General features: G+C 42.5%; 1 protein-coding gene across 1 annotated transcript; it reads right to left on the reverse strand.

Moving 5' to 3' along the window:
• Window positions 1–7142: 7142 nt before the first annotated feature.
• On the reverse strand, window positions 7143–8751 carry LOC121476836 (nucleoside diphosphate kinase, mitochondrial-like). Its single transcript, XM_041730941.1, has 2 exons — window positions 8588–8751; window positions 7143–7746 (listed from the first exon to the last, which is right to left on the reverse strand). The coding sequence occupies exons 1-2, from the start codon at window positions 8749–8751 to the stop codon at window positions 7143–7145; spliced, it is 768 nt and encodes a 255-aa protein (XP_041586875.1).
• Window positions 8752–11523: the final 2772 nt, after the last annotated feature.

Genomic DNA, 11523 nt, shown 5'->3' on the forward strand with positions numbered 1-11523 from the left:
TCTGATAGTATTTTCTTTTTTTTTTTAATATTTTATTTATTTATTCATGAGAGATACAGAGAGAGGGAGAGGCAGAGACACAGGCAGAGGGAGAAGCAGGCTCTATGCAGGGAGCCCAATATGGGACTCGATCCCAGGTCTCCAGGATCACACCTTAGGCTACAGGCGGCGCTAAGCCGCTGCGCCACTGGGGCTGCCCTGATAGTATTTTCATGAGGATTTTTGCATCTATGCAGATATATTAGACTGTAGTTCTCTTTGTGTCTTTATCTGGTTTTAGTATTAGAGTTATGGCCTTATAGAATGAATTTGGAAGTTTTCCTTCCTCTTCTATTTTTGGAATAGTTTGAAAAGAATAAGTATTAACTCTTCTTCACATGTTTGGTAGAATTCACCTGTGAAGCCCACTGGTCTGGTTGGGAGCTTTTTGATTACTGATTTACTTATTTTTTTATTTTTAAAAAATATTTTATTTATTTACTTGAGTGAGAGAGAGCACATGAGAAGCGGGGAGGGGTAGACAGAGCAGGAGAAGCAGACTCCCACTGAGAAGGGAGCCATATATGGGATTTGATTCCAGGTTTCTAGGATAATGAATGACCTGAGTCGAAAGCAGACACTTAAGCAACTGAGTCACCCAGGCCCCCTTGATTACTGATTTAATTTTATTGTTGGTAATTAGTATGTTCAAATTTTCTATTTCTTCCTTCTTTGGTTTTGATAGGTTATATATTTCTAGGAATTTATCTATTTCTTCTAGGTTGTCCAATTTGCTGGCATCTAATTTTTCATAATATTCTCTTAAAATTGTTTGTATTTCTGTGATATTGGTTATTATATCTCCTCTTTCATTTGTGATTTTGGTTAAGTTCTCTCTCTCTCTTTTTCTTCTGAATCTGGCTAGAGGTTTATTAATTTTGTTGAGATTTTCAAAGAATCAGCTCCTGGCTTCATTGATATGTTATATATTTTTTTAGTTTCTATATCATTAATTTCTGCTGTAATCTTTTTTATTTCCTTCCTTCTCCTGGTTTGGGGTTTTGTTCTTTTTTTTTTCTAGCTTGTTTAGGTGTAAAGTTAGGTTGTTTATTTGAGATTTTTCTTGCTTCTTGAGTTAGGCCTGTATTGATATAAACTTCCCTCTTAGAACTGTGTTTGCTGCACCCCAAAGGTTTTAGACCATTTTTTTTGTTTGTTTCCATGCATTTTTTTCTTTCTTTCTTTTTTTTTAAAGATTTTATTTATTTATTCATGAGAGACAGAGAGAGAGAGAGAGAGGCAGAGACATAGGCACAGAGAGAAGCAGGCTCCATGCAGGGAGCCCAATGTGGGACTTGATCCTGGGTCTCCAGGATCATGCCCTCAGCCAAAGGCGACGCTAAACCGCTGAGCCACCAGGGCTTCCCAGTCTTTATTTTAAAATCTCTTTTGTCTGATATAAGTATTGCTACCCTGGCTTTCTTTTGACATCTGTTTGCATGATTAATCTTTCTCCATCCCCTCACTTTGAATCTGCAGGTGTCTTTAGGTCTGAAATGAGTCTCTTGTAGGCAGCATATCCTACTCTGTCACCCTGTTTTTTTTGACTGGAGCATTTAGTCCATTTACATTCAAAATGATTATTGAGAGAGATATGTATTTATTGCCATTTTGTTACTTAATTTGTGGTTTTTTAATAGTTTTTCTCTGATCTTTTCTTCTCTTGCTCCTTTCATGGTTTACTGGCTTTCTTTAGTGATATACTTGGATTCCTTTTTCTTTATTCTTTGCATATCTATTGCAGATCCATGGTTACCATTGGGTTTGTGCATATAGCAGTCTACATGAAGTTGATGGTCACTTAAGTTTGAACCCATTCTTTGCTCCTTCCCACATTTTAGGTATATAGTGTTAAATGTTACATTTTTTAATTTTGTGAATCCCTTGACTGATTTTTACATATATATATGCATATAGATAGATACATACATACATACATACACAGATATGCTTTTGTGTTTTTACTTTATATATGTGTGTGTGTGTTTCCTGCTTTGCCCATACTTTCACTTGTGGTCTTTTTTTCTTCTCAAAGAGTCCCCTTTAATATTTCATCCAGGGCTGGTTCAGTGGTCATGAACTCTTTTAGTTTTTGTTTGTCTGAGAAACTTTTTATCTTTCCTTCTATTCAAAATGATAGCTTTGCTGGGTAGAGTATTCTTGGTTGCAGATTTTTCCCTCTCAGCAGTTTGAATATATCATGCCACTCTCTTCTGGACTGCATAGTTTCTGCAGAAAAATCTGCTGATGGCCTTATGGGGTTTCCTGTTGTATATAACTGTCTTATTTTCTCTTGCTGCTTTTAAACTATTTTCAAAAAGTAGTATCTACACCTGGGGCACCTGGATGGCTCAGTCAGTTGAGTGTCTGACTCTTGATTTTGGCTCAGGCCATGATCTCAAGGTCCTGGGATTGAGCCCTCATCAGGGTCTATGCTCAGCAGGGATTCTCTCTCTCTCTCTCTCTCTCTCCTTTTGCTCCTCCCCTGCTCACTTTCTCTTTCTCTAAAGTAAGTAAACTTTTTAAAAAATAATCTTTATACCCAACAGGGAGCTCAAACTCATGACCCTGAGATCAAGAGTCTCATGTTCCACTCAATTAAGCCAGCCAGGAACCCCTCTATTTTTTTTTAAGTAATCTCTATACCTATCATGGGGCTGGAACTCATGACCCTGAGATCAAGAGTCACATGCAACACCAACTGAGCCAGTTAGGTGCCCTTCTCTTGCTTCTTTTAAAATTTTTTCTTTATGACTACTTTTTGCCATTTTAATTACATTGTGTCTTGATGTGGACCTCCTTGGGTTGATTTTGTTGGGGATCTCTGTGCTTCCTAGATTTGGATATCTGTTGCCTTAACCAGATTAAGGAAGTTTTCAGCTATTATTTCTTCGAATAAATTATCTGTTCCCTTTTGTCTCTTCTTCTTCTGGGATCTCTACATTATTACATTTGATGAAGTCACTGAGTTCTCTATTTCCATTTTGCATAATTTTTCTCTCTCTTTTGTTCAGCTTGATTACTTTCCATAACTGTGTCTTCCAGGTCATTAATTCATCTCGTTGCTTTTTCTAGCTTGCTATTTATTTCATCAAGTGTATTTTTAATTTCAATTATTGTGTTCTTCATCTCTGATTAGTCTTTTTATCTCTGTGTTAAGGATCTCACTGATGTCTGCCTCTCTTTTCTCAAGTCCAATGGATATATTTATCATCATTACTTTAAATTTTCTATCAGGCATATTACTTATCCCTGTTTTGCTTAGGTATCTTGCTATAATTTTGTTCTGTGCTTTCATTTGGAACATATTTCTCTGTCTCCTCATTTTGCCTAACTCTGTGTTTGTTTCTGTATTAGGAAAGTCAGCTATTCTCTTGCTCTTCAAAGTATTGGGTGGGGTGCACACTTTTAACGAGGTTTTCTCCCACAGAGGAAATTTAGTAGCTGCTGTGGAGACCAGGCCACCTGGGGCTGCTCTGCAAAGCACACACCAGGAGGGTGTGCAGTTTTGACAAGGTGTATGTCTCCTCCACAGGAAGTTGGGAAGTGCAGTGTTGGCAATGTTTGCATCATTCTTCTGGGAAGGCACCCACAGTACCAGGACTGAGGTAGGCCCAGCTGGAGGGGGCAGGGTATGATGTAAGCAAGTTAGGAAGTCAGTGCCACCTGCTGCACTGGTTCTGGTAGGTGGCTTTGTGATTATGCTGAAGACAAGGAGAGGGAAGGGAGGGAAATGGCACCTGCTACCTCCTCTGTTTCTGGAGAAGTTGCTCCGGGAACTCTGAGATGAGTAACTAACTCTCCCTCCCATATGCCCCAGGCACTTTTCAAACTTGTTTCTAAACTTTATCTCCATAGACTATTGTGCTATCTTTTTAAGGATGGGTTCAGCTCCTAAAGTTCCAGGCTTGAACATCTCCAGTCCTAAGGTTGTGGGCTCCAGAAGATATGTTTTTGCACATAAAAACCTATGTAGTGCAGCCCTGGAGCATAGGATCTGGAGCTCAGACACTGAGGCTGCCTGCACTTGCTCTTCAATCTATGCCAAGATTCCCCACTTTGTACAGTAGTGGGGAAGATGATATCTCCCTTCACAGAGGATAAGGAGATGTAAATCTATTTCAGGAAGTGATTTTTTAAAAAATATTTTATTTATTTATTTATTTATTTATTTGAGAGAGAGAAGGCAAGCTTGAGCTGGGGTAGTGTGGGAGGGGGCAAAGAGTGAAGGTTTTTTTTAAATATTTTATTTATTTGAGAGAGAGAGAAGGAGCACGCGCAGGGGATAACAGCAGAGGGAGAGGGAGAAGCAGGCTCCCTGCTAAGGAGGACCCTGGGACCATGCATGACAAGCCGAAGGCAGATGCTTAACCGAGTAAGCCACCCAGGTACCTCTCAAGAACTGATTTTTAAAAATCACATTCACTTTTTTTTCCCTAGAACTTCCTTTTGTATAATTATAATTTTTTAAATTTTATTTTATTTTTCCCTAAAACTTCGAATGTTAAAAATGAGACATATTCATTATAGAAAGTTTGTAAAATACAGAAGTGTGTAATAAGGAAAATAAAAGTTACCTGTAATGTTGCAAAGTGTTAACTTTTTGTATGGCAAAAAATCAAACTATATTGCTCTTGAGAGATCAAGTAACCTTTTATTCCTCCTCCATTTTCATGTTTCTGACTGAATATAATAGGGTGTTATTGAACGACTATAAAGAAAAATAATAATTTTACTTTTTTTTTTTTAAGTAGGCTCCATGCCCAGCATGGAGCCCAACACAAGGCTTAAACTCAAGACTGAATTGAGATCAAGACTTGAGCTGAGGGGGACCCCTGGGTGGCGCGGCGGTATAGCGCCTGCCTTTGGCCCAGGGCTCTATCCTGGAGACCCGGGATCGAATCCCACGTCGGGCTCCCGGTGCATGGAGCCTGCTTCTCCCTCTGCCTGTGTCTCTGCCTCTCTCTCTCTCTCTCTCTGTGTGACTATCATAAATAAATAAAAATAAAAAAAAAAAAAAAAAAGACTTGAGCTGAGGGCAGCCAGGGTGGCTCAAGCAGTTTAGTGCCGCCTTCGGCCCAGGGCCTGATCCTGGAGACCCAGGATTGAGTCCCACGTCAGGCTCCTTGCATGGCCTGCTCTCCCTCTGCCTGTGTCTCTGCTTCTCTCTCTCCTCTCTGTGCATTCTCAGAAATAAATAAATAAAATCTTTAAAAAATATATTTAAAAAAAAAAGAGCTGAGATCAGGAGTTGAACACTTAAAACTAACTAAGCCACCCAGGCACTCCCAAAATAATAATAATAATAATAATAATAGTAATAGTAATAATAGTAATAGTAATAATGTTCTAAGCTTTAAGTCCCACTGGTTGTGAGAACACACAAAATACAGCCCCTCTGATTCTCAAAGCCAAATGCTAGAGGGATGCATCTTCCCCATGCAGGCTTCTGAGTGCTGTAATCTGTTTCTTGATGTTCTCAGTGCCCAGTGGCTCCCTCCCCCTGGCGGTCAGACCTGCTAGGTTTAGCTCCCCACTGTGTCTCTGCCCTTCCTAACATCTTCAGTGTGGCCTTGTCTCTATACTTTTTTTTAAGTTTATTTATTTATTTTAATCTCTACACTCAATGTGAGGCTCAAATTCACAACCCCAAGATCAAGAGTCCCATGCTCTACTGACTGAGCCAGCTTCCCACCTCTTGTCTCTACGTTGGTTGTAGAGTTTGTTCTACCAGTCTTTGAGTAGTTTTCTGATTATTTGCCCTTTTGTGAGTTTTATCTAGTTGTATCCATGGGATGAGGTGAATTATTGACATCCTACTTGCCATCTTCCCACAAAAATTTTTAGTTTTAATATAGGCTGCTTTTTTTTTTTCTTGCCTGGGCTTTTGATGTCTTATCCTCCAGTAATCTTTTAAACAAATTTATATCCTTTCATTGTCTGGTTTATAATCATTTGATGGTTCCCTTTTTCAGACTTCTTAATGATCTGGTCTCTGCATTCTTTAATCTTTCCACTTACTAATATCGCTACCCAAATGTACTTATCAAGTTGTTCTGAATTACTACAGAGCTCTGAGCATTCTCTGAGCACCATGCTCTCTAACGTGTCATATCTTTACACTTGGCTAGTTCCAGTTCTTTCTTTCTTTTCATTAAACTCCTTTTCATTCACCTTTTAGGACTTCTCTAAGTAACTTCTTGTAGAAGACTTCTTTGACTTTTCCCGGTTAGGTGACTTCCTTGGCCTTCCATTGTTTACTTCTCCTGTAATGTTTATCACACTGTTTCGATTGTTGGCTCACCTGTTAACTAGCCCTCCAGATAGACTATACATTCCTTAAAGGGAGGGGCCCTACACCTGTCTTGTCATCTGCTGCTCAAATTTGGCTGAACAGCTGAACAGGGATCTCTGCCACTTTAGCTGCTTTGACCCGGAGCAAACTAAACCCTTTGGGCCTTGGTTTTCTCATAAGATTATTGTGATGATAAACTAAGATTATGTTTGTAAAGCAGAGGTTGCTTGCCAGTAAATGTTCAACAAAAATTAGCTGTTATTATCATCAACATATTGAATGGATATTTCAAACACTAATCTGTTGTATGACTTTGGACAAAATTCTTAAACTCCCAGGGCCTATTTTTCTTTTTCTTTTCTTTTTTTTTTTTTTTGCGTGAGCAGGTAAGCTTTATTTCTACTCTCAAACTCTTACGACTTTGCATGAAGTCCTCATCCCTAATCTGAGAGATGGCAGGAACTATACTATATACCACATACACACTATAGGCCACATACACACTATACGCCACAACACAGTGATGTCCCACTCCCGTTGGGGGAAGGGCGCTTACACTACGTACTTTTGGAGATACCCCAAAGGTTGTCTGGCACTTTGGTATAGAAACGATTTGGTCCAATTTCTTACTGGCTCAGAATAGTAAAAGGCACATAGAGTTGGTTGCTCAGCTCCTCGGGGTAGCGTGGAACAGAAGGTAGACGGGGTCTGGGACAGAAGGGCAGACCTCCGGGGTGGGCTCGGGGTCTGGACGAGAGAGGTAGTTGATCCTGGGCGGCCACAGGGTGGCTGAGGGCAGCCCGAGTGCTCAGGCTGCGTAGATGCTGCTCTCGTGTTTTTCGTCTGCCCAGTCCACCAGCTCACTGCTCTGAAACCATAGCTGGATCTCCCTCGGGGACTTCTCCACGGAGTCACTGGCATGAATGATGTTCCTGCTGATGTGGATGCTGAAGTCCCCCCTGATGGTGCCGGGGGCGGCCTCAGCTGAGTCGGTGTGTCCTATCATGGTCCTTGAGGAGCAGACCACATTGGGGCCTTCCCAGACCAAGGCCACCATGGGGCCGGAGGTCATGTAGCTGATGAGCGCTGGGTAGAAGGGCTTCCTCTGCAGGTCATGGTAGTGCTCAACAAGGACTCTCTCTGGTGCCTGCAGCATCTTCATCCCCACCAGCTTGAAGCCCCTCCTCTCAAAGCAGGGGATCACATTCCCCACAAGCCGCCGCTGCACCCCATCGGGCTTAACTGCAGCCAGGGTCCGCTCTCGAGTCCAGGAGGACCCTCCCGAGTTGGGGCGCGCGAGCAGGCTCGGCCGGGGGGCCCGCGGGCCACTCAGCAGCCCCGGCAGTGGGCGCGCCCCAAGACGCCGCCGCGCATGACCCTGCCCTGCGGGCCGCTGGCCCCTATTTTTCTTTCTGTAAAATGAACTCTTTGACCTGGATTATCTACCACAGTGGTTCTCAAACTAGGCTGCACATTTCAGTCATCTGGGGAGTTTTAAAAATACTGATGTCTAGGTCCCTCTCCAAAAGATTCTGATTTAATTGGTGTGAGGTACCGCCTGGCATGGGTATTTTTTAAAAGCTCCCCTGGTGATTCTAAAGTTCAGCCAGAATAGAGAACCACTGATCTAAAGTTTCTTCCAGATATAACACACTAGAAAGTTGAGCTGCCAGGATTCCTTAGAGGCAGGGGAATGGAATGTCTCCCAGCATTCTCTTGCTATCACCCTTTGTTAGTTTAGCAGGAAGCATTCTTGGGCAGACTTACTAAGCTGCAACTCCAAGAGTATTTGTGGACTCCTGTATGTTTAATTCTTAGGAGCTCACTCCCTTCTGGAGAGACCTGGGAGACCAGGGCTCTGAGAGAGAACAGATCATCTCTTCCCTATCACACTGCTCTAACCCAAGGCCTAGCAGTCTACCCTGGAGTGTTGTGCTATGGAGTCCTAGTCAGGCCAAAGGAAAGGGTGGAGGGAAGTATCCTTGGTATAAACTTAGGAAGGGATCTTGGGGCCCTGACCAGAAGGGGGTGAGGTCTCAGAGTTAACAAATACCTACTCCTTTACAGTGCTTCAATACCATATTCATAAACATTATTTATTTGATTTCCAAAACAACCTGGAGGAATGCAGAGCAGGTATTGCTGCCTCCATTTTGTAAAAGAGTAAAGTATGTCTCTGAATGGTTGAGGGCCTGACCAAAAGTACACAGTAGATTAGCAACAGAGTCAGCATGACAGTCCCTGTCCCCTGACTCTTCTTCCTGGACGCTCTCATTATGTTTGGGAGGAAATACTGCACGCTCAGTGTGAGGTAATAGAAAACAGACGTTGTTCTCTTTACCTGGTTCCTGGAACAGAGCTCCTGAACCCCTTGTAACTCCCTGGATGAGGGCTGGTTGCTGGAAAGAGTAAGCCATGATTAGAAGCTGGGAATTTTCAGCCCCTTTCTTCATTCTTTTAAGAAGGGCAAGGGACTGAAAATGGAGTTAATGATCAATCATGCCTGTGTGATGAAGCCTCCAGAAAAACGTGGGGTTCAGAGAGCTTCCAGCTTGGTGAACACATCCACGTACTGGGAGCATGGCACTCTGACTCCACGGGGATAAAAGCTCTTGTACTTAGGACCCTCCCAGACCTCACCCTATGTATCTCTTCCTCGGGCTCTTCACTTTTATCATATCTTTTAATAAACTGGTAAATGCAAGTAGGTGTTTCTCTGAGTTCTGTGAGTGGCTGAAGCAAATAATCAAATCCAAGTGAGGAGGAGGTCATGGGAATCCCTGATTTGTAGCCAAGTCAGACAGAAGTTGTGGGTAACCTGGGGGCCTGTTACTGGTGGCAGTCCATGGGACTGAGCCCTTACCCTGTGGGATCTGGCACTATCTCTAGGCAGACAGTTTCAGAATTCAGTTAAATTATTGATACTCTGTTGTCACAGAGAATTGTTTGATGTGGGAAAACCCTCACACATCTGGTTTCAGAAGTGTTGTATGATAGTGGTATGAGAGTCAAGAGGACTGGGAGGTTTCTTCCTAAAACACCCAGGTAGCTCAGAGTCCTTGACTCCTTGGAATTAGAGCCAAGGTTCTGAGTGGCCCCATTAAATGCCACAGGGAACAACTAAAATAATTCCTCCAAATTGTGGGCTGTCTACTTTTGAGCATAGCAGTGCTCTCTGGGATTATTAGCAATGCCTTCAGTTTTGTAAAGTTTGGGATGTTCAAGACTAGCTTTGAGGAGTGGACATTTGGAGAGGTGGAGAGGTGTTTAGTTACAATGTCCAGTGTGTCCAGGAACACTCAGAAGGGCCTTGTAGAGCAGTGTTAGCCAAATGATGGATCTTAGGCAGGACTCCATTCTTGGCTGCTAGCTCAAGATGGAATGGAAAAAAAAAAAAAAAAAAAAGAAAAGGGTATCAATTTTTTACTAAGCTCAATTTAAGGCTCTGCCTTTTATTCTGTGCTTATGTTTTTCCTACTTTTTTGGTGTTAAAATTGCCTTTCACAAAATAATAATGATAGTAGATGGCAGTTTATTCTATTTATTTATTTTTATTTTTTAAACTTTGTTTTATTTTATTTCTGTCGGACTCCATGCAGGAAGCCTGACATGGGACTCCATCCCGGGTCTCCAGGATCATGCCCTAGGCTGAAGGCGGCGCTAAACCGCTGAGTCACCGGGGCTGCCCTATTTTTTTTTTTTTTAAGATTGATTGATTGATTGATTGATTGATTTATGACAGACAGACAGAGAGAGAGAGAGAGAGAGAGGCAGAGAGACACAGGAGGAGGGAGAAGCAGGCTCCACACCGGGAGCCTGACGTGGGAGCCCGACATGGGACTCGATCCTGGGACTCCAGGACCGCGCCCTGGGCCAAAGGCAGGCGCTAAACCGCTGAGCCACCCAGGGATCCCTGGCTGCCCTATTTTTATTTTTTATTTTTTAAAGATTTTATTTATTTGAGAGACAGAGAGAGAGGGAGCGAATGCACAAGTTGGGGGAGGGGCAGAGAGAGAGGGAGAAGCAGACTCCCCACTGAGCATGGAGCCCAACATAGGCCTGATCCCAGGACCCCAGGATCATGATCTAAGCCAAAAGGCAGACATCCAACTGGCTGAGCCACCCAGGTGCCCTAATGGCAGTTTATCTTAATGCCCTGGATGGCATAGTCCAAAGATGGCCATCTCATGTGAATCCCCAGAAATGGATTACTGAATGAAGGAATCCTGAATCTGGTAATTACTGTTTCAGAGGGCTACATGATCCCAATTCCTCGGAGTTGTAGGAGGATACTTTGACTGTCAAAGCCTTCACTTTGACAGCAATGGTAAAACATCAAACAGAAGAAGACTTGAAGTGTCTGGTTTTGGGCTTTGCCACCCATAAATTCATACAGAAAGAAACATACCATTGCCACTTTGGTTTTATTTAACAAATTTATTTATATAGTGGTTATTGGATGCCCAGCCCTGTCTCAAATGCTGTACAAATGTGATCTCATTTAATCCTCAACAAGTCTATGAGGTAGACACTATTATTATCCTCACCTCCATTTTAAAGATGAGGAAACTAAGACATGAGGGCATTGAGAAACCTGTCCAGGGTCATAACTAGTTAGCTATAGAGCCAGAAGTTGAAGCCAGAGAGTCTGGCTCTGGAATCCACTTTCTTAATCCCTACATCATGCTGCCTGGTTAGAAGCAATTTAAGACTTTTGTGGCATGTAATGATCTATTTTCAGCCTCTGATTTCATAGACAGAAACTGCCTGTGGACTAAGCTGCCGATCTGTACTGAGCTGCTGTGAATGATCTCTTTTGAGGTCTTTCCACAACACCACTGGGAGAATCAGAGTGGGCAGATGGCCCTTTGACAGAGCCTGGCAAGACAACAGTAGCAAAATGATGAACTTTGGGTAAGATCAGCAAGCCCTTGTAGCTTGGAACTTGAGTCCATGCAAAGGCTGTCTCCAAGGTCTTCCAGAGCCTAGACTGGTAGTTTTCAAACACATTTTTAAAAAATATTTATTTATTTATTTATTTGAGAGAGAAAGAGAGCGTGCGCAAGCAAGTGCGTACACACCAGCTTGGGGAGGGGTAGAGGGAGAGAGAGAGGCAGACTAAAATAATTGCTGAGCTGATGAAGGGGGCTAATGGCAAGGTGCCAAGACCATGACCTGAGCCAAAATGT

The sequence above is a fragment of the Vulpes lagopus genome, chromosome 2 (genome assembly GCF_018345385.1).
Source record: "Vulpes lagopus strain Blue_001 chromosome 2, ASM1834538v1, whole genome shotgun sequence".
NCBI lineage: Eukaryota > Metazoa > Chordata > Mammalia > Carnivora > Canidae > Vulpes > Vulpes lagopus.

Excerpts from the sequence above, each read along its gene's own strand:
- LOC121476836 (XM_041730941.1), bottom strand. The coding sequence starts at position 8,751 with ATGGCTTACTCTTTCCAGCAACCAGCCCTCATCCAGGGAGTTACAAGG. Across the intron at positions 7,747-8,587 it reads GAGAGCGTCCAGGAAGAAGA|AAAGAAAAATAGGGGCCAGC; the intron begins GTCAGGGGACAG and ends TTCATTTTACAG.